We start from the raw sequence: 25,024 nt of genomic DNA on the forward strand, positions 1-25,024 counted from the left end.
TGGACTTTTATAAAAACGCCTCATGGCGGTTAAGTCATCAAAATTGCAACTAACAAAATATTTGCTATATTCGCTGTCACTCTGCAGGTCAACACTCAGATGGACAGAACATCATCTTTACAGATGGAGAGTACATCAACCAGATCGCAGCCTGCAAAGATGTAAGTTTAATGTTCCGCCTAAAGCTCCTCAAAAGAACCACATTTTTAATGTAAAATTTTAAATTTATTCAGTTTCAGTGGGGGTAGTACTCAGTGTGCTCAGGAGTTTCCCCATATGTATAACTGAACTTACCAGAAAACACCTCAGCTGTACTGTCCCTGTCCGCTGGAAACATTGAGAGAGCTGACTTTATCATGCACTTACTGTTTGTGCTTGTGTAGTCACAAGATTGTAGTGCTGTTATAATTTCCTGCAGCAGTCTTCAGTATGTGAGTTAGGTTTTAAAAGTATTACATAGTCATTGATTTGCTGTGTCACAGTGGTTAAGTTATGACCTTATAGAGTCAATCTCACTGAGCAGTTTTTGTCAGCTTTTGTGAGCAGTTGTCCTACTTACTTAGAGTGGAAGAAGAGATAAAGAAACCATGACAGTACACAGTCATCTTGTTAATAATCAGTTGTGTGTACACGTAAGTGCAAGCAAATCTTCTCCTTTTTTTTTTTTTTTTTTTAATCTTGTGCAACTAAGCAAGTTCTCTTTTTCTTTCAGTATGTGTTGTTTCTCTAATGGAAACTAAATCTTTTGTTAGATAAAATGAGGGTAGTTGTTCTTGATTTGCCGTCTGAAGCATCCGTCATTCCCCAGCTGTAGAGGCCCCACCTTCATTTTAAAGGACCATCAGCTGACCAGCTGTGTATGGGCATATATTTGTGCCCTGTGTTGTGTTGTGTTGTGTTGTGTATATGTGGGTGTGGCATTGATGGCAGTTGGACCACATGTGGGTATTCTCCAGAGAGCTTAATCTCAAAAGCAGTCATCTGCATAAGCACTCTATAATGTGGAAGGGGGAGGGGAAGATGTGAAATCCACATATCTGCCGTTGCAGCTAGCCTTCCTCCCAGATAGCAGTTTCTTGGCTAATCAAGGGGGTAGGGTACTGTATGGGGGGGGGAGTGGGCGGGTGCGGAGTCCTCAGGAGCTGCATGCATTTTAGTGGGCAGCCAGCAAAAGCAACCACTGCACAGACCACTTCAGTTGAGGAAATCCACAAGGTGGGGGGGGGGTTCAGATGTGGGGAAGAAGAGGGAGAGGATGATGTGGGCAAACTATTTTAGGTCAAGGGAATAGTCAGAGGAAGAAGATGACAAGTAGGGAGGAAAAGTCAAGGGGTAGTACTGCCCCAAGGATAGAAGCGGTTAATTAAGGATTTTAGTGGCACTTGTGCTCTGCTCAGCAGGAATCAAAGCCCAATAGATGAGTCTATTATCATTACCACACAGTGGAAACCAGACCATCCACACGCTACCCTTCATCCCTTTTTTATATCCCTGTTTTCTCCCACTTATTTCCCTGTTGTGGTCCTCTCCATGCTCCTTTTCTTTCCTGTAAATTGTCCCTTTCATCCACATGTCCTGCAGTTTTACTAACCCACATCTCTGGCAGTTATATCATCTGTTATGTGCTCTACATTGAGTCAAAGTGAGTGAGATGTGGATGGATGTCACACCCTTCATGGTGTTTTTAAGATAAATGGACATGCAGTGAACACTGACATGGCTGAGGTTTTAAGTTGCTATAGCCACTAATATTAAAAAATGTATGCACAGATTTTGTAACCACAACCTCAGTAGATTGTTCCAAACATACTGCAGCTCCAGTTGATAAATTTATCCATGACTCCAATAAGGTTGTAAACCATGTGTTAATCCATACTGCATCCAGCACATTAGTTTATCTGTGTGTGGGAGGTATGTGAGAGCCAGTTGTCATGACTTCCGTCATGCCCCACTGTACCAAAAAACATACGTGCACTTGTGGCCAGTTACCCATGTGCAGTCAAATGATTTGATGTCCAAAGTATTGTGACCACTGTGGGACCCTGATGCAAATTATTGTAACTTAAAAAAAAAATTTGCTTTCTTGCCGCCCTCATGTCTGTACACTAAATGTTCTAGGTTAATTTTGATTGTGACATTCAGTCAGCTGAGGCAGGGATATGTTTTCATTAAATTGTGTCGTAAAACTGTTAGATGGACTCTAAATGCCACAGCAATGTATCAATGTGGAATACTGAAACTAAACAGCGTTTCCTCCTGTTGGCCCTGACTCCTGCAGGACGGTTTTGTGGTGCGGATCTATACTATGAGCTCAGACCCAGCCCTGCAGCAGGAACTGCAGCTGAAGCTGGCAAGGAAATGTTTGCACGCCTGCGGCATCTCTCTCTTTGACCTCGAGAAGGATCTGCACATCATCAGTAAGTCAAATAAAATGTACTAATATCCGTATGAGGTTGTGGGAAGTGATTTTCATACGCATATGTTGTCTGTACACCTGCTTCAGGCACTTCATACTGTATGTGTGTGTGTACAGGGTTACAAATTTGTCCGAAGTTGTTTAAAACACAGAGGATTAAAACAAGTGAATTCCAACCTTGTCTCTTTGTATATTTGGCCCTAAAAAGTATGTTGTTCTCTCAGGCACAGGCTTTGATGAAGAGGCAGCATTGCTTGGAGCAGGAAGGGAGTTTGCCCTGATGAAAACCGCCTCGGGAAAGGTGAGAATGAAAATCTTCTCTGGTTGTGTGCCTTAAGTGTTTCACATGAATGAAAGTTGGAACAGATTCAGCTGCTGAGCTCTTGTCATACAACCCACCTGTCATACAAGACAACCTTTGTCTTGCTAATGACAGGCCAGGCACTTCAGAGGGTGAACCTGGGGGAAAAGCTCTAAATTAATTGTGTTTCTGCACGTGTTTTTTCCTTCTATGTCACACTGGCCACATGACGCCCATCGTACAAAATTAACATTCCCTTACTTCATAACATCTATATGTAGTTACCTATAGTCAGATTTTCCGAAGATCAGGCTGTACTAAAGCATAACAAGAAGACATGTCCTCTTGTTTTGGAAAGAGTTGGTAGCTCTCTAAGCTAAAGTGTCTTTAAATAATACAGAATGAGGAAGCTGTATTTTTTTGGATATCTCATGGTCCTTTCACTGTTTTTTGTGCTGTCATCCAAACTCTTTTTTGTGGTTATATGCAGACTGATCTTAAAAAGTGACATCCCTGCTTAAATGACTGGAAGTGATCGAGTATTTCACCCAGCTAAGCAGTGGCTCTGGCCTATATGATTTCCACTTTCAAGAAAGCACTCCAGGGCCCACAGCAAGTGAAGCATTCTGTGTTTATGAACTTATATAAGAGTATAAACACAAACATGAAATGTCAGTTTCTACTATATTGTATATGATATTAACAAATTTTAATGAAGGTAACAGCGTAGAGTAAACAACATCGATATTATGTTTGTGTCTGTGTAGAGAGGCTTTTGGAGAAGCTGACCCAGTATATTACCTCAACTGTTAGACTGCAGCGCTCTTTGTATTTGTAATCAAGCAAAGCAGGCCCAATCACTGTAGGGAAGAATTGCTGTATTGAAGAAAATATTTCACATTTTTATGCAGACTTTCTTACTAAGAGGAGAATGCTAACTATGTACTTTGTTGGGGTGTGGGGAGGGTGTGGTTGTGTGTTTGTACTTTAGGTGTGGTGCAGTGTGCTTCTTGCAGTTGCTTGTTGCACATTTCTATGTCTGTGTAGAGGCCTAATCTCACAGCACACTTTAGCTACAGATTACCCTAACCCAGAGTGACTGGATGGGTAAAAATAGGAGCAGCTGACCTGTGTCTTGGCACAAAGGTCACTCATCACTTGGACTGGACATTGTGCCAGGCATGTGATACTACTGACAAACATCAAAGGCCCACTGTTTATTGTTTACAAACTACTGTCTCTTCTCTATGCAGGCAATGTTGTTGAGATTGTGTAAATTGCTCAGTGAATGTCAGTGAATTATTTGAGTAATAAAAATTCCCTCATCTACAGCAGCAGCCATTATACATGTATCATCAAAAGTTGCCCCTGCTGTTTGAATGGTTAAAACATAAACATGGGTTAAGGCTGGGTCCAGACTGACAGTAGAAGTGCATTAAAAAAACACAAACTAAGGCTCTGGCTAAAAATTCAGGGCTTGTCCAACAAAAAAGTTGATCCCGGCTCAACCTTTGCCGCAGCACAGTTCAACGAATATATACAGTACATCCCGCATCCTCAATAATGGCAACTGTCAGAGAATTTTAATTTTTTTCTAACCTGTTTTCTCTCTGTCACTGTGTTTGACCATTCTTCTGTATTCTCTTTTCACAGATCTACTACACAGGGAAGTACCAGAGCCTGGGTATAAAGCAAGGTGGTCCATCAGCAGGAAAATGGGTGGAACTGCCTGTTACAAAGTCTCCTAAGATCGCTCAGTTCTCAGTCGGCCATGATGGTTCTCATGCACTTCTAGTAGCCGAAGACGGAAGTGTGTTCTTTACAGGCTCTGCCAGCAAGGGAGAGGATGGAGAATCCAGTAAGGCTATTTCAAACTATCTACAAAAATCCAACGATTCTTTCTATTCAGCCTTCATTAAACACAGAATCAAAGCCATCTCAGCTGAAGTTCTAAAGGTGGTGTCTGTTATTTTCCTTTGCAGCTAAAAGTCGGAGACAGCCCAAGCCGTACAAGCCCAAGAAAATGATCAAACTAGAGACCAAGACGGCAGTGTATACAGCCTGCAACAATGGCAGCAGCAGCATTGTCACCAAGGATGGAGAGCTCTACATGTTTGGCAAAGATGCCATTTACAGTGACAGTACTTGTGAGTCTACTGGGACAGGGCTATTTTCAAATTCTCAGCTTCTTGGATTTTTTCAGAGCTATTTCAGTCATGTCTACATTGCTTTGATACAGACAGATTTTTAAAAGAATAAGAATGTATTTATCTATAAATATATCTCTTTTTGAAACCACTTCTTTCCTCTCGACAGGCCAGGTGACAGACCTGAAAGGTCACTTTGTAACTCAGGTTGCCATGGGAAAGGCCCACACATGTGTCCTGACCAAGAATGGTGAAGTGTGGACATTTGGTGTGAATAACAAGGGCCAATGTGGCAGAGACACTGGAGCCATGAGCCAGACAGGGAAAGGTGAGAAAATGTAAAACCCAAACAAGCCAATACACATAACATCAGATATTATATTTTACATATATGTACATTGGCTTTTTTAGTACACTCATTCTATTGCCTTTCATGTTGGTGTGTGTGCTTGGGGTAGCATTTGGTGTGGAGAGCATGGCCACAGCCATGGATGAAGACCTTGAGGATGAGCTAGAGGAGAAGGAAGAGAAGAGCATGATGTGCCAGCCAGGCATGCACAAGTGGAAGTTGGACCAGTGCATGGTCTGCACTGTATGTGGAGATTGCACTGGCTACGGTGCCAGCTGTGTCAGCAGCGGACGGCCGGACAGAGTACCAGGAGGGTAAGAGGACACACACAAACTGTGGAAAGGGTTAATAAGGTGATGACAGAATTCGTACACCACTTGAGTTTATCAAATAATAAACACTGTCTAAAGCCAAAATTGCTCATCTGACTGACTTTTTACTACATTTCTGGCTAAATTGTTTATCATAATGTGAATATTTTTTCTATCTATCTTTTTCTGTCTTTGTGTGTGTGTATTTGTTTGTCAACCAGTATCTGTGGCTGTGGGTCGGGAGAGTCTGGCTGCTCCGCATGTGGCTGTTGCAAAGCCTGTGCCAGGGAGCTTGATGGTCAGGAGGCCAGACAGAGAGGCATCTTTGATGCTGTGAAAGAGATGATTCCACTGGACCTGCTGCTAGGTATGCCAAGGAACATCTTATATAACTTCAAGTTCCCCCTGTTTTCCTCTGTCATTCATACAACATTTACATCTCATCCGTATCACCACCTCTGTTTACATTTTGCTCAAGACCACAAAGTCTGACAAGTCATGCATGTTAAAATCACATACATACACCATACATACATGATGTTGATATTACAATTGTAGGGGGTTTACAGTATCTTGGATCCTTCATGTTTGATCAGAATAAATGATGGTCTTGGGATGTGTGTAAGCAATGTGTCCTTCTGAGCTGTGCCAGGATGCTGCCTTTGCTGCACATATCACAATGTTTGTTGCATTTGCTTGGATGCAGTATGTTGCATAGCTGTTGTCACTCGTCCTTCGTTTTATTGTTGTGTTGTGCAGAGTCACTGCTTCTCCATCACCTCTCTTCATCAATCATTGATGTGTGTCTTGTTTTGTTCTGCTCTGCTCCGTCTTCCCTCCTCCTCCTGCATCCTGTCTGGGGTTCCTATACCTGGGGCCTTTTGTATTTTCAGCTGTGCCTGTCCCTCCCCCTCCAGGAGTGAACATCGAGGAACACATTCAGATCCGTCAGGAGGAGAAACGACAGAGGATCAACCGCCGACACAGGCTGGAGGAGGGCAGAGGTATGGAGCAGGGCTAGACAGAATGGGACTATGTTTAGGGAAGGGCTGTGTGGTTTTTATTGGCTTTAGCAAATTAAAATTTCTATGGCAGAAAAATCAACATAGGCTCAGGAAGAGTGAGAAGGTGGGAATGGGGCTTAGTGAATAGGGAGAAGCTAACAGTATACCCATCCTGTTTAGTTTAAGATAACTTTCAGGTGCTTTGTGAGCTTGGGTGTTGTGCCTTGGTGACTTCCCCCTCGCTTGTGTCTTTATAATTTTTAAGTGTGTGTGTATAGTTGTGGTGTAGTATTTTCATGTGTTCTTTCCCATTTGTGAGCATTGTGCATGCATGTGAAAGTTTCTTTCTCCCCCAGGCCCCCTTGTTTTTCCTGGTCCCATTTTTATGAACCAGCGTGAGCAGGCCCTAGCCAGAATAAGACCCCTTCAGGCACTAAGGCATAAACGGGACAAGCACAAAGGTACTACGGTCTTCACTAACTCAACGGGTGCAGAGACACCCCTTTGACTCATCTCCCAATCTGGCTGTCCCGCCCACCTCCTCTCTCACTGTCTGATGGCAGGACTCTTGTGTCTTCACCAGGTCTCATGGTAACAAACAGTGTAGCCTGTTGGCAAGAAGGACTCACTATGACTCACCGTGGGGAAATGACTGACCTGTTAGACCAGGTTAAAGTCCATTCTCCTCAACAGGCTACCCTTTGGATTTAAATGTTTTATGATGTGTTTTTTTTTATATTTACATAGGAAAGAACTGAGGTATAATAAAGATTTGGTCTGTTAATACTAATTCATTTTCTGGTTTAACAGTTCTAATCCGCAGAGTAGGATGCCTCTGCCCACTGGTGTCGTTTAGACCTAAATATAAACCAATGTCCTTGTCTAACTGGATTTACCATCACTCTCATAGCAGCTGATTTGTCACTTTGTGTGTACAACTGCAGCATTACAAACAGACAAAACAGCAAGCCCTGGGGGGAGCAAACTTTGATGAGCGACAAGCTGACAAACATGACACGGAAAGAAGCAGAGTTGTTAGCTTTAAAAAAAACCAAACATTATAGATGTGAATCATCTCATGAAAATGGCTTACAAATCCCTCAAAGACTCAGACATCTAAACATTTATGAAATTGGCATAACATTACGGTTTTCAGGCACTTGACCATCAGAAAGGTGAGTGTAACTGTTATTTGTCAACCAGAAACATGATTTCAGTAAAACCTGCATTAATTATTCAAATATTGAGCAGAAAAGACAGAACAGAGTCATCCTATGTCATTTGTTTTTTTTGTTTTGTTTTGGCATTCTGACTCTCCCCTGATGTTTTTTCTTTGGAAAAACAAAAAGTGGTTGTGAAGAAGCATTTTTTTTTCCCTTTCTAAAGTAACCAGGACAGACCACACCCATTGACACTTACAGCCTCGAAATCTTATTAATATTTTTTGTTAGTCTTCAGAGGAAAATATGCTGCAGTTAACATATAAAATTAGTAAAATATAAAATGTCAAAGATGCACAAAGAATAGCTATGAAAACAAAAAAAATGCAGTTGTAACACTCACTGCACAAATGTCAAAGCTGCTGTTATTGTTGTTCAGATCAGCAAGTCTACATCTGCCCTCTAAACTGCTGCTGCTGTTACTTTTCTTGCTGATAGATGGCAGCAGTTGGTCTGACACTGTAGTTGGATGTTATTGGCTGGGCCTGATGTTTGGTGACTTGCTGTAATGTCAGTATGCCCTTGTTGAGTGTCCCTTCAGCATGTACAATTTGCAAACCTTCTTAGAAACTCATTGTTAAGGATAAATGGCTTGTTTTAATGTGCCACTGTTAGATGGGAATGAATGACAGTGTATTTTATGTCAGAGCAGCAGCGGTTTCCTCCTTAATGTCAGTTAGGAAATGGAGGCTGTTCTGCTTTGCCAGATAACCTTCATTTCATTGTGGTTGATCCTCATTTGTAAGGCTAGGTTATTTGGGTTACCTCCCCCGAGCATCCATCTTCATGGTTTTACACTCAAGAAGAGGAGTGGGTGCTTCAAATTCCCCAAACTACAATAATGGTGTTCCTGTCTGGGAGTTCCAAAGCAACTTTTGTCTGGTTAGATGTCATTTAAGAGCCCTTCCTTGTACTCCTCAACATTGAGAGTTGTGTCCATGAGCTAAACTTTCAACCCTATCCTATTAATCTTTGGGCCATGAGCCAGCCAATATTTATTCAACATTTACTGTGAAGTTCAAATATTGAAACCTAAAGCTGTTATCTCATCTGGCTGACCTCAGTTACAGAGGTACGCCACAATGAGCTGGTTCCTGGTCCAAAAAGGTATCGACAGTCATTATATTTACTGTAATGCATGGGTCTCTATCCAGCTTCTTGCACTCTCACACCACAACTGTGACCTCTTACACAGGGCTCTGGGTAAACCAGATTTCCTCTCCCTCATTAAACACAGACGGATGTTTAAAAGAAAATCTAATTTTTAGCAGAACAACCAATCTGTCCTCTGTGTCTGAGCTGGTCCATCTGTAATGGGACTGGTTGCCAAAAGCCTTTCTGTTATAGAGGTGTTGTTCCCTCCTTTCTATTTCGGCATGCTTTTCCCTTTCCCCCCTGTTTTCTTTTGAGTCCTATTTTCCTTCCAGCTCCTTTTTCCAGGACTGCGCAGAGACATCAACCTCAGCGGTCTGAAGTCCCTACTAAACCTAACTTTCTCACTATTCTCTACTCGAATGTGCTGACTTGAGTGTTTGCCTTGTAGATGGTAGCAGTGAGCGAGGAGAGAAGGATGCCAGCAAAATCACCACCTACCCCCCAGGGGCAGTGAGATTTGACTGTGAGCTGCGAGCTGTGCAGGTTAGCTGCGGTTTTCACCACTCAGGTAGGTTCTTTCCCTTACTGCTTCTGGTCAGGTACCTTAGTAGCTTTGTCAGCACATTATATGAAGAAAATTTTTAAAACATCTAAGAGTGGTCTGACCTTGAGGTAAGAAAGAGGGGAAAATAACGATAATAACAATAATCATTATTATATTGCTTTACAGTGGTATTGATGGAAAATGGCGATGTCTACACATTTGGTTACGGCCAACATGGACAGCTTGGACATGGAGATGTCAACTCCAGGTACTGCTTCTGTTGACTTACATGTTTTGAATTTAATGTGATTCATGTTGAAGTGAAAGGAATTATTCATAATATATAAAATAGTTAATGAGAAAATAAAATGCTGTGTTCCATTTTCATTTACAAATAATGTAAATAATCTTAACAGACTGGACAGATAAGTTCAAGTCCAATCTACACACCAGGAAGGGCAACTTAGCCACAACATTTGTTCATTCATCTAATTGTTCTAGTCAAGATTTGGAAATGTAATTTACAAATATTCATTTTAAAATTACATAACAAACACACACAGACACACTACCTAAACCGGATGTTTCTACTCGCTAGGGGTTCTCCAACTCTGGTGCAGGCCCTTCCAGGTCCAAGTGTCCAGGTGACAGCAGGCAGTAACCACACAGCCGTTCTCCTCATGGATGGGCAGGTCTTCACATTTGGCAGCTTCTCGGTAAGAAAAATATTGTTCCTAATACCATTTGTAATTAACTTGTTTTTCCATTAATGCAAAATTCTTAAAGGCCAAAACTTAATTTTTCATACATAATGGAGGTTACACTTAAGATGTACAATACTCTACACCTGTTTAGATGTAGTTGACCACAAAATGTTCTAGAGATTGAATATACAGACGGGTGACCAATTAAAGGAAAAATCAAGATTAAGTGTCTTAGTAAGGTGTTTGGCCACCACGTGCCGCCAGAACAGCTTCAGTGCACCTTGGCATTGGTTCTACAAGTCTCTAGAACTCTACTGGAGGGATGAACACAATTCTTCCAAAAGATATTCCCTCATTTTGTGTTTTGGTGATGGTGGTGGAGAGTGATGTCTAACACGTCGGTCCAAAATCTCCCATAGGTGTTCAATAGGGTTTAGATCTGGTGACTGCGAAGACAATAGCATATGATTCACATATTTTTCATACTCATCAAACCATTCAGTGACCACTCGTGCCCTATGGATGGGGGCATTGTTCTTCTCCACTCATTTTTCAGGTTTTTCCTTTAATTTGTCACCTATCTGCATGTCTTCTTGTTTTCCAGAAAGGGCAGCTTGGCCGGCCCATCTTAGACATGCCCTACTGGAATGCCAAGCCATCTCCCATGCCCAACATTGGTGCCAAATATGGACGAAAGGCTACCTGGATTGGTGCCAGTGGAGACCAGACCTTCCTGCGGATCGATGAGGCTCTTATCAACTCCCATGTCCTAGCTACTTCAGAGATCTTTGCCAGCAAACACATTATTGGCCTTGTGCCCTCCTCTGTGTCTGAGCCGCCTCCATTTAAATGCTTGCTTATCAACAAAATGGATGGAAGCTGCAGGACCTTCAATGATTCTGAGCAGGAGGACCTGCAGGGATTTGGCCTGTGTCTGGACCCTGTGTATGATGTCATATGGAGGTCAGTCGAAGGACTTAATTCTCTTAATAATTATGTTCCATATAATGTAATGTACTATATAATTTTTAATTCCCTCCATGTGTTATCCTTGACCGTGGCTCCCTGTGTCCTTCTAGGTTCTTGCCAGCCTCAAGAGAGATGTGGTGTTACAATGCAGTGATAGCTGATGCCAGGATGCCCTCTGCTACAGATCTACAGGCTCGCTGCAGCATCCTTAGTCCAGAGCTTGCTCTGCCCTCAGGATCACATGCAACTACCACTCGCTCTCACGGAGCCCTACACATCCTTGGTAATCCTCTGCACTAGCCACTCAGCAAAGGATCTTAGGTCATATTAATCTTTTATGAATTTCTCATAAAAATGTGCATGAATTCTACAACACATATGTTGCTGGACATCTGTGTTAATGAACTCCAATTGAAAAGTTAAAAGTTGTGGTGTTAATGGTAATTCTTTAGCATTAAATAACAATTAAAATTGCATTGTTTAGACATCCCATTGGAAAGGTGCAGTGGAACCTCCCATCTAAATTATGATAAGTGTGTGTTTGTGTGTGTGTATGTATATGTATGTATGTATATGTATATATATATAATTTAACATTTTTTTCTTAAATGTTATTGTCACTAATATACTTTATTTCTTGGGAACCTGTGAGATCCTTGGGAACCACTAACTATCTTTCAGTCAGTTCTTGGGGAAAAATGAATTTAAAAAAAAGTTTTCTCTTAGAGCATAACCAGACATATAATTGAGTGTTTGCAGGATATCTTACTGTAGATTATGAACTTTGATGTTTATCATCATTCAGTGCTAAGAAGTATACTGGGGTTTCTACTTAGGTTGCTTGGATACTTTGGCAGCCATGCAGGAGCTAAAGATGGGCGTAGCCAGCGCAGAGGAAGAGACCCAGGCAGTGATGAAGGTCTACTCCAAGGAGGACTACAGCGTTGTGAACCGCTTTGAGAGTAAGGGGGCTCTTACAGAATACATTACAAATGATATATGATACATACTGGGAGATAAATTTGGTTATTATAAGCTTTGATTTGATATTGTGATTATATCAAGCTAGACCCACCTCTTACTGTAAGTCAAAACTGCCTAATTGTCATAGTAGATAAACAACAAAGCTTCTGTGTACCATGCAGAGCCGGACCCTGTACTATTGATCCTGTTGATCCTATGTGTGATGTTGCAGGTCACGGTGGTGGTTGGGGTTACTCAGCTCACTCTGTGGAGGCCATCCGCTTCTGTGCTGATGCAGACATCCTGCTGGGTGGGCTGGGACTGTTTGGGGGTCGAGGGGAGTACACTGCTAAGATCAAGGTGAGCAGTTCTGTGTTAATTTTTTTTGAATTAAGGGCCATTGGATTTTAAGTCCTTTGTTCAATGTCCATTTCAATCATTTATTTTATTTTTTTCTAAATTAAAGCAAGTTAAACTGGGTTTTCAGTTGAAGTCTTACCCAGTTTGCTAATGCAAATATTTACAAAAATATTTCCCAAAAAATTACAGAGCTTGTAAAAAGTCCTCATTCAGTTGCTTGACCATAATCAGTGCCAAGCTAGAATAATTGCACTGTAATAGATGCACTTCCTGAAACGAATGACTTACCACTGGAGGATAATATACTCAATGGATTTAGTAGGATTCGGTTCTCAAATTACGGGCACATAAAATATACTAACCCAATCTTCTTCTTGTGCAGCTTTTTGAGCTAGGACCTGATGGGGGTGACCATGAGACCGACGGTGATCTGCTGGCTGAGACTGACGTACTGGCCTATGACTGTGCAGCCAGGTACTGTTTATGTATTCCTTATGTTTCCCTTCTGTTCTCACAAGTATTTACGTAAGAAAAAAAGCTATGGAAGGATACGATCTCATATTTGATAGCTATGAGTGATGGTGTTTTTATTTTTAGGGAGAAATATGCCATGATGTTTGATGAGCCAGTGCTGCTGCAGCTGGGCTGGTGGTATGTGGCGTGGGCCAGAGTATCTGGTCCCAGCAGTGACTGTGGCTCCCATGGACAGGCAACCATAACCACAGACGATGGGTAAAACTACTGCATTTATAATGAAGAAATCTTATTCTTTTTTTATACACATTTAAATAATGTTAAATAGTAAATAATGTTGGAATTTTAATGTTTGGTCACAACCTTTTAATTGTTTTTTTTGTTTTGTTTTTTTTCTCCCTCTCTTCAGTGTGGTCTTTCAGTTCAAAAGCTCTAAGAAGTCAAACAATGGTACAGATGTTAATGCGGGTCAAATACCTCAGCTACTTTACAGGCTAGTAAAGTTCCTTACATTTTCTTACCAGTGATTCGGCTTATTCTGTTTAGAGGTTTGTCAAGTGTATGATTTTTATTGTTCCTTAATGTTTTAACATTAGGCTTCCTTCAAATGATGGCAATGCATCAAAAGGGAAACAGCAGACCAGTGAACCAGTCCATATTCTTAAACGCTCATTTGCTCGTACAGTCTCAGTGGTGAGTACTGTTTCCATGTTTTGATTAGTGTTTTGCCTCTGTTTCTCCCTACTTGAGTGTCTTGACAGGTAATTTTTTACAGCACTGTGTGAGACTGTCTACATCTGTCTCTTTGTAGGAGTGTTTTGAGTCTCTGCTGAGTATCCTTCACTGGAGCTGGACCACCTTGGTTTTGGGTGTGGAGGAGCTGCGAGGGCTGAAGGGCTTCCAGTACACAGCCACCCTCCTGGACCTAGAGAGACTGCGCTTTGTTGGTACATGCTGCCTTCGCCTGCTCAGAGTCTACATCTGTGAGATCTTCCCCATTGCTGGTACGAACACTGAGAACTTAAAAGCATTGTGTCCATTACAAACAGAAAACCACAGTGCTGCTGCTTTCAAACTACTAGTGTGTATTGTATGATTTGAAATTTGAATTGAGAAAAAGCAGTGGCAGTGCCTTTTTCTATTCAGTTATGAATGTCTTTCTGAATGAAAAACAACTGACAACCATAAATTAATTACAGAATGCGATAGTGTATCTGCCATTTCATACTTTTATGTCTTTGGCCAAGAAAACACTAAAACCTTTACAAACTGGATTGTGTTTATATTTCACATATATAAAATAGTAACTAAGTTTTTATTTCAAAAAGAACATTTAAATGAAATCTTAATTAGAGTGTAGCTTCTGATTCAAATTGTCTGCTATTTGATTACTAGCCAGCACCAAAGCTGTGGTGGAGGAGTCAAGCAAGCTGGCAGAGTGCGTGGGAAAGACACGCAGTCTGCTGAAGAAGATCCTGTCAGAAGGCATGGACAACTGCCTGACCAAGCTGGACAATGACCCCCAGGGCTACTTGTCTCAGCCGCTTACCCTGCTGGAAGCTGTGCTGCAGGAGTGCCACAACACCTTCACTGCTTGCTTCCACTCCTTCTACCCAACCCCAGCTCTGCAGTGGGCTTGCCTCTGTGACCTGCTCAACTGCCTCGATCAGGTAATTCGCTGGCAAAGGTACTTCTAAAAGGGATCTGACAGCAGATCGTGTATCTGTAACTAAAACAAGTTTTAAATAGGCTTGCAACTTATTATTGTTAGTATATGGATTAATCTATTGCTCTATGATGATAAATACAGAAAAATAAGGCAAACATATCTTATTTTTCAGACACACATGTGATACTCTTATCTAGAGTGACTTCCCAAACCCTCAATATCATAGTTCCCAGTCAGTATTTTCTTGGTGGTTGAAAGAACATCAGATAAGAAAAAAAAAACCAGTGATTCCTTCTTGTATTTCAGGACATTGCTGAAGCCAACTTTCGCACATCCAGCAGCCGTCTGCTGGCGGCTGTGATGTCAGCTCTATGCAACACCTCAGTCAAGCTGACATCCATCTTGCCCATTGCATATGATGGGGAAGTGCTGCTACGTTCACTGGTCAAACAAGTCAGCACAGAGAACGACTCGGCCCTCGCTCACCGCTTCCCCCTGCTTGTGGCCCATATGGAGAAACTAAGCCATGTGAGTTTTTGCAGATCATACACTATACATCAGGTATCCTTATTTCAAAATGGTGGACATGATTGCTCAGTGACCCAGGAAATTTTTGATAGAGATTAACTTGTTATTCTGGTAGACGGAGGAGAACTTGATGGGCATGACCAGTTTCCGGGAGGTACTAGAGAAGATGCTCGTGATTGTGGTGCTACCGGTGAGGAAGAGCTTGAGGAAGGAGGTGGAGCTGTTCTCTCCACACCTGGTCTCCAACACCTGTGGTCTGCTGGCCTCCATCGTCTCTGAGCTCACAGCCTCTGCCCTGGGTTCTGAGGTAACTTAACTCACTCCAATACTCACATGTCCCCAGACAGACACACACATAAGGCATGTCCATAAAGACACAGTGATTGGCTGTGGCAAACGTATAAATAAGTTTACTGTCCTTTAGAAAGACACTGAATCCTTATGTGATTTTTAATTTTTTTTTTTTGTTTTTTTTTGGCGTGCTCTTGTGGAGCTTTTTTCCTCATGAATATAAACCGAACTGTCATCTTTAGTGCGTTTTTGTGGTAACCTCTACTGTTTCTGTCCTGGACATTCACATTATATTCATTGCCCCCTGTCAGCATTCACTTCTGTGGCTGTATCAAGATGGCCTGTGCCACATTCATTTTAGTTTATCAAACAGCTTGGATCATAATTATAATAATATAATATAATAACTCTCTTAATAACTCTCAGAATCAGAATCATCACGAAACAGCTTTAATAGCTGTAGATCAGTTGTCATACATTCAGGTACATGTCCGTCCTAATTTTTTCTTCCCTATTTCCTCATGCTATATCTTTTTATTTAAGGCTCTATTGTTATTGAAATAACTTTTCATAGTGACGGGTCTTTCTCAGGACAAGATGGTGTCTTTACTGTTGCTAAAAAAAACATGGAACAGAAAGGGGGGCATTGGGTTTCCTGTATTGTTTTTGCGATATGCTGATTCATTAAGTGGGTGGGACAGATGTCTGTCGCTCCCCCTTTTTTACAGGCGTCATTTAATTATCATAATTCTTTCTCTTCACACGCTTACCCGTGTACTGCAGTGAGGACTCCTTAGCTCTCGTTGTCATAGTAACCATCATTTGATGAGAGCCCCTGACGAGACTGTTTTTCTCCCCAGAATGTTGTCAGGGAAAAAATGCTTCCTCACCAGAAGACCTGGATACGTGCCTCTGCGACTGTGTCTGGCTCTTTGTAGTCAGCAGGCTGATATAAATAGTAGTAGTTTATATTATCTAACACATGCCAGATGCGAGATGTTTTTTTTTTTTTTTTCAGACAGACGTTTCTTTCCAGTTAGTTTCAGGCAGTGTGTTTTTTAGAGACCATCCATTTCTACACTGTTTTTGTCTCTAAATAAACTACATTGTTGGCCTTCACATTTAGATAACAGCCATTATACATCCATCCATGAAATCTATTGATTATACAGCAACATTAGAAATTCATCGCTTTTTTTATGCTTTGTCCTCAATATTGCCATCTGGTGGTGTATGCATCCTGCTTTTTGAGTGTAAGGTGATGTTTATGCAGAGGAGACAGAAAATTATTTCTATTCAGTATTTCATCGTTTGTGAATATTTCTAATAAAAAATCCTTCTCAGATGTATTAATCAGCCCAATGTGGTTATTTAATAACTTGAGTAATATGTTCTTGCTCTTAAGGTTGATGGGCTGAATTCACTTCACTCCGTGAAAGCATCTCCCAACCGCTTCACTAAAACAAGCCAGGGCCGGAGTTGGAACACAGGCAATGGCTCTCCGGATGCAATCTGTCTGACAGTGGACAAGCCAGGCGTTGTGCTGGTGGGCGTCTGTGTCTATGGAGGAGGGGGCATCCATGAGTATGAACTAGAGGTGCTGGCTGATGATGTAAGTGATTATAAAACGTATTCAGCTAATACTGTATATATTTTACATGTCCTCTAGCGTTCCTTAACAGGTTTTGAAGTTTTGTTATCGCACTGTTTTGTACCACTTTTGTTCCCTCACTCTTCAGGCGCAGACAGAGCACCCAGGGGACTCTGCACACTCTCACAGATGGACATCTCTTGAGCTGGTGAAGGGTACCTACAGCACCGATGATTCTCCCAGTGATATTGCTGAGATTCGCCTGGACAAGGCTGTGCCACTCAAGGTCCATAGCAATTATATAGTTCTGTGTTGAGATGCAGCTGTTATTGTAACTATTGCCTGACTTAATACAATTTTGTTAAAAATGCGGACGGTGTCACTGATTAATTTATTCTGTTGCAGGAAGGGGTGAAGTATGCTGTCCGATTGCGAAACTACGGCAGCAGGACAGCTAATGGGGATGGAGGTATGACCACAGTGCAGTGCTCTGACGGTGTGTCCTTCACCTTCAGCACCTGCAGCTTGAGTAGCAATGGGACCAACCAGACAAGAGGACAGATCCCACAGATTCTCTACTACAGGTAAACACAAAACCAGCTTTTTGTAATATCTCATCTCTGAATTCTTTTTTTTTTCCTGACTCGAGTTTTTCTCATGGCTGAAGGAGTGAGTACGATGGGGACCTCCAGTCTCAGTTACTGAGCAAAGCCAATGAGGAGGACAAGAACTGCAGCAGAGCCCTATCTGTTGTCAGTGCCGTGGTCAGAGCTGCAAAGGACCTGCTTCATAGGGCATTTGCTGTCGATGGTAAGCACATACACCTATTATGAAAGCAGTGGTAATTGCTGTATAGCCTCTTGGATTAAATTTAGATCCGATATGTTCAACCTCTCTTCAGTTTTATCTCTGTCTTTTGTTATTTCCAGTGGATGATATTCCTGAGTTATTAAGTTCGTCCAGCCTATTCTCCATGCTCCTGCCCCTTATCCTGGCCTACATTGGTCCTGTGGCTGCATCTGTACCTAAGGTAAGAGGTCAAAGCAGGAGGGCAAACCGTTTTTTTCTTTAACTGCTAAATTGGCTCTTCCTGATGTGGCATAGTGGTGAAGTGGCTCCTCTTCCTCCTCCAGGCTGCTGTAGAGGTCTTTGGACTGGTCCAGGAACTTTTACCTGCTGTCTCTGCCCTCAACCAAAAATACGCCCCACCCACCTTCAATCCCAACCAGTCGACAGACAGCACGACTGGCAACCAGCCTGAGCAGGGCCTGTCAGCTTGTACCACCTCAAACCACTACTCAGTAATGGAGAGTGACCACCCTTACAAGCAAGCAGGTGTCACACAGTACAAGGTGAGGTATCCTTTAGCTTTCTACCTGCTTAGCAAGTAACTTACATTTGAAAAAGTAAGAGACGTGAATATAATGTATGTTGAAATTAATCTTGCTCTCTCTCACCTCGCCTCAGGTATCATTCCCAGACTGTGTCCGTTGGACCACCATTGAGTTTGATCCACAGTGTGGCACTGCACAGCCAGAGGATGTCCTACGCCTGCTCATCCCTAGCCGAACCCTCCACCTGTCCAGCCTGGGGGGCAAACCTCTGATCCATGACTCCATCAACACATGGACTGAACTAAAGAAGTTCTCAGGCTCCACAGGCTGGCCAACCACCGTCCTCGTGCTGCCAGGTAAGAGAAGCTTAGCAGTTCAAGTTTTATTGGACATGCACCTTTAATTGTTACGACAGAATCACGAAGAATCCTTAATTTGCAGAAACAAAGACACACTCTACAACCCAGTAGCAGAGAAGTGGAATACAGTCTACCACAAATGGTTTGCTACAACTGTGTTCATTTTGTCAGCTTGTTTTGATTTAGTTTTAGTTATAAGTCTTCTGACAAAAATGTGTATTAGTTTTAGTCAACAAAAACTAAAGACATTTTAGTCTAGATTTCATCAGTGACATGTTAGTCTCATTTTCGTCATACATTTTTCATTTTTATGTCTTCAGTGCATTTTGAGGCTACAGCTGCCGCCATCTTTGTGTACAGTTTACATGGTTACCGGTGTCTCTCGCACGGCGTCCATGTCACTCTGCTCTGCATTAGCACAGACTGACTCACCTCAGTAAATCTGGTTAGCGCTTCCAAACTGTCTGTTTGACTAGAACCACACTCTCCAATCTAATGCACATTTAGATGGACTGCCCATATTAATCGTTGAATTTACTCACTCCTCCTAATAGCAACACCAAAGATAGCTGACTGAAAGTAATGTTAATTTTACCTCCACCTCCACATCCACAGCACCTGATTTTTACATTAACTTATGTTGGTGTGATGCCTGCATGTTTTCATAGTTTGTCTCAGCTTTTTTGTTGCTGCCTCTTGTCTAATTCTCAGTGGATTTTGGATGAATTTAGTCCATAAATCTGTTTCTTCCAAGAACAGGTAACATCAGATAACATTAACGACAGACCCATAACTTTGGAAGTTATTTCTTATTAATATTAGTGCAACATGTCAAGTGGCTAAATCATCATCTGAGCAAGAGATATTTTGGGCAATTGAGGAAACTGTTTCACTTATCAGGAGCTACAGTGTGATTTCACAGATGCAGGTTGATGAATAAGACTTTGCATTAAAACTTGTTCTCATTAAAACTCATTTGTCTGTCTTTCACATTACTGTTTAGTTTTTATTTGCTGATGAAAAATGTAATACATTTCGTCATAGTTCTCGTTTTCAAAGGTTACTTTTTATTTAGTTTTAGTTCTGTTTTTGTTGTGAAAAAAGACGTCGTCAACAAGTACTTTTCATCATAGTTTAACATTAACACTGTTCTAAAACAGCTGTTTTCGCTTGTTCTTTATTGTGCTGCGGAAAAGTGATTTTAAGTATTCAAGAACTCGAATACCTGAAATACATATTTTTTATTCAGGCAATGCATTGATTTGTCAACTGTGACAGCACTAGCAGTATTTATCATGAGGCGTGTTGTATAATATACTATAAATAAGCAGTAACACCATTCTAAAACCAACAGTTATTCTTGCAGCCCAGTTATTGTTGATTGATCTTAATTGTTCTCATGAGTGCTTTAATCTTCTTAATGGTGCTTTACTAAGCCCCCTGCTACAGCAGGCAGCCATTAGTTTACCAATGATTACTTACACTACTCTAACAACCTCTCTTTTCATCCACCATTGTATTTTTCTGTCCTCCCTACTTTCAGGAAATGAAGTTCTGTTTTCACTGGAGACAGCCTCAGATTATGTTAAAGATGAAAAAGCTTGCTTCTACGGCTTTAAGTGTGTGGCAGTGGGATATGAATTCAACCCTGGCCTTGATGAGGTACAGACGCTCTTCTGTGAAGCATCATGATTCGATCTTGTGACTGTGCTGCATCCTGTATGCCATCTCGACCATGTAAAAAGTACCTTTCTTACAAAGCATTTTGGACATTTCAGGGTATTATCCAACTAGAGAAAGAGTTGGCCTACCTGGGCAGTGTGTGTGCTGCAGCTCTGATGAAGAAAGACCTGGCTCTCCCTATAGGTATGGAAAACTGTGATGATGAGGGAGATTGCTAGGGCTATTATGATAAACACTTCCCTGATGCCATGATACTCTGTGACTACTGGCAGCAAAATAATCTTGTGTAACATCTTCAGTAAACCATTCATCTATTTTCTATATTCTATTTCAAGGCAATGAATTGGAGGAGGATCTTGAGATTCTTGAGGAAGCCTCTCTACAGGTACATTATCTGTTAAATTCAGAGAGATTCTTTAGGACTTGTTGTGGTCTTGTGAAAAGAACACTATATCTCATCAGCACTTTTTCCTGCTTCGTTCTTATTTCCTTTGCCCTCCCCCAGGTGTGTAAGTCCCACTCAGGGATCTTGGGGAAGGGTCTGGCCTTGTCTCACTCCCCCACCATCTTGGAGGCCCTGGAGGGGAATCTGCCCCTCCACCTCCAAACCAATGAGCACTCTTTCCTTGAGGACTTCATCACCTGTGTACAGAACTCAAGCGGAGGACGTCTGGCCAGGTAAGAGCGCAGCTCTGGCTCTCTGTTGTCAATTGTAGTTCATTGCAAATCTGTTGTCAATTGTAGTTCATTGCAAATTACTTGATGTAGTTTAGATTTTGATTAGTGATTCCGGGGCATCATTACAAATTCAAGTTATTTTCTTTTGTCATATCCAGGTGGCTGCAGCCAGACTCTTACGCAGACCCTCAGAAGACATCTCTGATCCTTAACAAAGATGACATACGCTGTGGATGGCCAACTACCGTGGTTGTACAGACCAAAGACCAGTATGGAGATGTAGTCCATGTTCCCAATATGAAGGTCAGGATAATTGCTTTTGCTTTTCTGCTTTTCACTGAAATGAAACGACAGTATAATTTGTCTGCAATGTCCAATCAAAAAGTAGTTCATTAAAGTCTTTACTCAACATTTTACCAGTGTCACACTTTTCTGTTTTTTTTTTTTTTTTCTTTTCTTTTTTTCTCCTCCCCTTGGTTTCATTTCTAGGTTGAGGTAAAGGCTGTACCTGTTTCACAAAAGAAGTCAATGCAGCCTGAGAATGTGAAGAAGCTGCAGCGGCTACCTGGAAGCTCCTCCCCTTCGTCCTCCGGTCCCGACCTTACCTTTGGAGGTCTGCCAATGCCCAAGCTGGAGGCCACGTATGAGCCCATGATTGTGAAAGAGGCTCGGTACATTGCTATTACCATGATGAAGGTCAGCCTCATGTAACTGGCTCATCACAAACTCACAAACTCACTTGTTTACATTTAAAAGGCTGCAGATTCTCCACAAGGGGGAGTTGTTTGCTACCTATTCGAAATAGCAGTTTAGACCCGTACCTGTAGACATGTCAGTATTGTCACCGATATGCAAAAAATGCGTTATCAGCTGCAGTGTAAACTTGTGTGCCACTTACACTTTCAATAGTTATTGGGTTTTTTTTGGTGTGTTTTCAGTTTTACCTTTAAAAGTTGTGCCATCTCATCTCGTAAAATGGCTGAATAAATGTCAGATAACATTAAAAGGCAATACACAATGAATGACCAAGTCATGATTTCTGACAAAATGATTAATACAGAAACATAATTCACAGCAATATTCACAGCTTTATCTCAGCAGGTAGCTGAGATAAAGATTAAAGGTGTTGGAGAACAACTGAGAAAGATTACAGTTTGAATTTAGGGAACATCAAATAGTTACTTTTTCTACAATTGTAAAATTGCAAAATATTTTGGTAGAACAGTGTTTTAGTTCTTACCTTCATAGTTGTGCTGCCTGTCTTTTTTAGGCGTATGAAAACTACTCCTTTGAAGAGCTGCGTTTTGCTTCCCCCACCCCAAAGAGGTAAGTGAGGTAATGCAGAAACAAAACACAATTACAACTGAGATACAATATACTTATTGATCATTTCCCGCACAGACCCAGTGAGAACATGCTGATCCGTGCCAACACTGATGGAACCTACAGCGCGAACTGGACTCCAGGAGCAGTAGGCCTTTATACAATCCACGTCACCATTGATGGCATTGAAATAGGTAAGTCAATGTAAATGTCTGTTAGAACAACCCGTTTGTCCTCTGAAGTGTTTCCCACACAGTGAATAGAGGGAGTGCGTTGTTGACATCACCAACCTCTAACTTTCACAAAATGACACAACTTAAGGCAGCTCCTATGCATATTGATTTAGTGATATTTTTGAAATGTAAAGGCCTTCAGAATGGACTATAACCCGCCATCCTTTATGATGATGAACTGTAAATGGTCTTTTCATTTAGACGCTGGTTTGGAGGTAGAAGTCAAAGACCCTCCCAAAGGCATGATACCACCTGGAACTCAGATGGTGAAACCAAAGGCTGAACCTCAGCCCAGCAAGGTGAGCTTTTTCTTCTGATTAACCAACAGGGGTACAAACATGTATATAAATACACCTGTAAAATGCATGCATGCTTGCCCTCACCCATCAAGCACAACTCAACAGAGACCGGAAAAAGTCTGTTGACATCAATTAGTGGTGAGAATCCAAATTAAACCAATGAACAAATTCAGACATTTAACAAGGAAAAGAGATGTGTAAGATGTGTAAATAAGCAAACTGCTTGCTAATTTGTTCAACGTAACTTGATGAGATTCCTTAAAGGACTCTTCACATCCTGGATACCACCTGTTTGACCTGTTGCTCTGTCTTTCCAGGGCAATATATACTGGAGCTAATGCAATAATAATGTTTATTGTAGTGCAATAAGTACATTTATTCTAGTGCAACAATTACATAAATTTACTTATTTTACTTATTATTTTAAAACCTGTGTTGTTGGGTGTGGTTGTTTTGTTTACTGAGGTTGTTTTGTTTCCCTGTGTCCTTTAATGCACTAATCAATAGCGCTGCTAATTTCATTGTATTCTGTACAATGACAATAAAGGCTTTCTATTTCTATTTCCATATATTAAGACTAATGACTGTGAGTTTGGTTATTCATGGTACTCAGGTTACAGTGTGCATGTAAACATACTGACTGCTGGTACTGTAGCTCAGTCATTTATTCAAGCTGCAGAGATTGATTATTAATCTATATTTTAAAAGGTAACAAAGGAGTTGTTGGAAATTACTTTTGATGTTAGACATGGAAAGAATACACCAAACTGATGTTAGGCATGTTGGGGTCATCATCATTTTGTGAAACTTGTGAAACTTGCAATTTGATTTTGCACTCCATAATGGGGAAACAAGCAACAAAATCGCAATACGCCTTCAATCAACTCTTGTGGATATTCCTTTGGGAACGTGTGTTCCATGGTTTTCCATGCACCTGTATACATGTAGATGGGGAAATCTGGATTAAAAACAGAAAATTCAGTAGCCCCACTGACTGTGGCTACTGAAAAAAGAGCTTCCAAAGTTTCCTCACCTTTTGCCGTGTGTACTCGGAAGCAAGTTCTGTGTGGGTTAATGCATGCAATCTCCACTGTAAACTTGTCCTGCTTCCTCTTCTTTCTCCTCCTGCTGCACTTCTTGTCTTTTTTTTTTTTCTTTCTATTCTTTGCTCCTGCCGCTCACAGTCTCCATCTCCCCTCTGCTTCTCTCAGGTCCGCAAATTTGTGTCCAAGGACAGCGCAGGCCTGCGTGTGCGTAGTCACCCCTCCCTGCAGAGTGAACAGATAGGCATAGTGCATGTCAATGGCACCATCACTTTCATTGACGAGGTAATTGACTTTAGACCAGGCAGAATATAAGTTATGCTATATAAATATACTAGCTGGAGCACTATCCACTTTTATTCTATCTCTGTATTTCCTCTTCTTTAAATCAATAGGGAAAATATCATAAATATTGTATTCCTAGTGTTTTTGTCTAGATCAACAGTTTTAAGTAATTTTGAATCTTCTTAGATGGTTACTACTTTCTTTCAAAGCTTATAAATTTGTTGCTCTTACTTTATGTTGCTTCATACTCTTGCAAGTCACTCTGAGGCTACAGGAAAGGCTTGAATGCCTGCACCATATATCCAATGGATGTGATGGATTTAAATCCAAAATTAAAATTAAAGCTTTCAAAGCATTTACTTAATCATAGCACTTTAATGCAACAGATATTCAGTATATTTACCAGTCCTGCACAATATCTGCACTGTCACCCTTTGTTAGCAACACTAGTGACATGTTTCTATATGCATCACTTGCACCATGCTGTAACCTCATCTTTCAGTCCTCTAATTTGACTTTCCTGCAGCCTCAGGAGTGGTGTGGGTGTGGGTGTGTGTGTGGGGGGGGGGGTGCGTGCGTGCGTGCGTGCGTGCGGGGGTGTGTGTGAGGTCCTGTTTCCATAGTAACAGGATGGCATGGCTCTGCTCTGCTCTGTTGCTTATTTTCCCGTAGATCCACAATGATGATGGTGTGTGGCTCAGGCTCAATGATGAAACAGTAAAGAAGTATGTTCCCAGCATGAACGGGTACACTGAAGCCTGGTGCCTCTCTTTTAACCAGCACCTGGGCAGGAGCCTACTGGTCCCAGCCGACGTAAGTAGAAGAAGGCCTGCTGAGCGGTCTGACTCACT

The 25,024-nt window shown here is 41.5% G+C and overlaps 1 protein-coding gene across 6 annotated transcripts in view; it reads left to right on the top strand.

The window, feature by feature from the left end:
• The window catches only part of mycbp2 (MYC binding protein 2), a 64,200-nt gene that overhangs the window by 15,947 nt on the left and 23,229 nt on the right, over positions 1–25,024 (top strand). For 4 of the 6 annotated variants that reach the window (XM_040148656.1, XM_040148657.1, XM_040148658.1 and 1 more), the window contains exons 1-32: positions 9,577–9,655; positions 9,986–10,103; positions 10,696–11,054; positions 11,171–11,343; positions 11,897–12,022; positions 12,256–12,383; positions 12,766–12,857; positions 12,981–13,115; positions 13,267–13,350; positions 13,454–13,550; positions 13,669–13,861; positions 14,253–14,527; positions 14,833–15,054; positions 15,170–15,361; positions 16,751–16,957; positions 17,085–17,222; positions 17,342–17,520; positions 17,604–17,746; positions 17,866–17,966; positions 18,070–18,288; positions 18,404–18,626; positions 20,173–20,291; positions 20,408–20,495; positions 20,648–20,697; positions 20,818–20,990; positions 21,149–21,293; positions 21,480–21,686; positions 22,261–22,316; positions 22,392–22,507; positions 22,748–22,845; positions 24,057–24,173; positions 24,846–24,986. In XM_040148656.1, the coding sequence (XP_040004590.1) occupies positions 9,582–9,655; positions 9,986–10,103; positions 10,696–11,054; positions 11,171–11,343; positions 11,897–12,022; positions 12,256–12,383; positions 12,766–12,857; positions 12,981–13,115; positions 13,267–13,350; positions 13,454–13,550; positions 13,669–13,861; positions 14,253–14,527; positions 14,833–15,054; positions 15,170–15,361; positions 16,751–16,957; positions 17,085–17,222; positions 17,342–17,520; positions 17,604–17,746; positions 17,866–17,966; positions 18,070–18,288; positions 18,404–18,626; positions 20,173–20,291; positions 20,408–20,495; positions 20,648–20,697; positions 20,818–20,990; positions 21,149–21,293; positions 21,480–21,686; positions 22,261–22,316; positions 22,392–22,507; positions 22,748–22,845; positions 24,057–24,173; positions 24,846–24,986 (4,788 nt within the window). In that variant the 5' untranslated portion in view covers positions 9,577–9,581. Of the gene's footprint in view, positions 1–87; positions 162–2,278; positions 2,418–2,640; positions 2,718–4,370; positions 4,576–4,699; positions 4,865–5,033; positions 5,193–5,322; positions 5,528–5,745; positions 5,892–6,417; positions 6,529–6,884; positions 6,990–9,291; positions 9,412–9,573; positions 9,656–9,985; positions 10,104–10,695; positions 11,055–11,170; positions 11,344–11,896; positions 12,023–12,255; positions 12,384–12,765; positions 12,858–12,980; positions 13,116–13,266; positions 13,351–13,453; positions 13,551–13,668; positions 13,862–14,252; positions 14,528–14,832; positions 15,055–15,169; positions 15,362–16,750; positions 16,958–17,084; positions 17,223–17,341; positions 17,521–17,603; positions 17,747–17,865; positions 17,967–18,069; positions 18,289–18,403; positions 18,627–20,172; positions 20,292–20,407; positions 20,496–20,647; positions 20,698–20,817; positions 20,991–21,148; positions 21,294–21,479; positions 21,687–22,260; positions 22,317–22,391; positions 22,508–22,747; positions 22,846–24,056; positions 24,174–24,845; positions 24,987–25,024 lie in introns of those variants that run through there. The other 2 variants (XM_040148662.1, XM_040148661.1) reach the window with 2 other exon arrangements.

Source organism: Xiphias gladius, chromosome 16 (genome assembly GCF_016859285.1).
Source record: "Xiphias gladius isolate SHS-SW01 ecotype Sanya breed wild chromosome 16, ASM1685928v1, whole genome shotgun sequence".
Lineage (NCBI taxonomy): Eukaryota > Metazoa > Chordata > Actinopteri > Istiophoriformes > Xiphiidae > Xiphias > Xiphias gladius.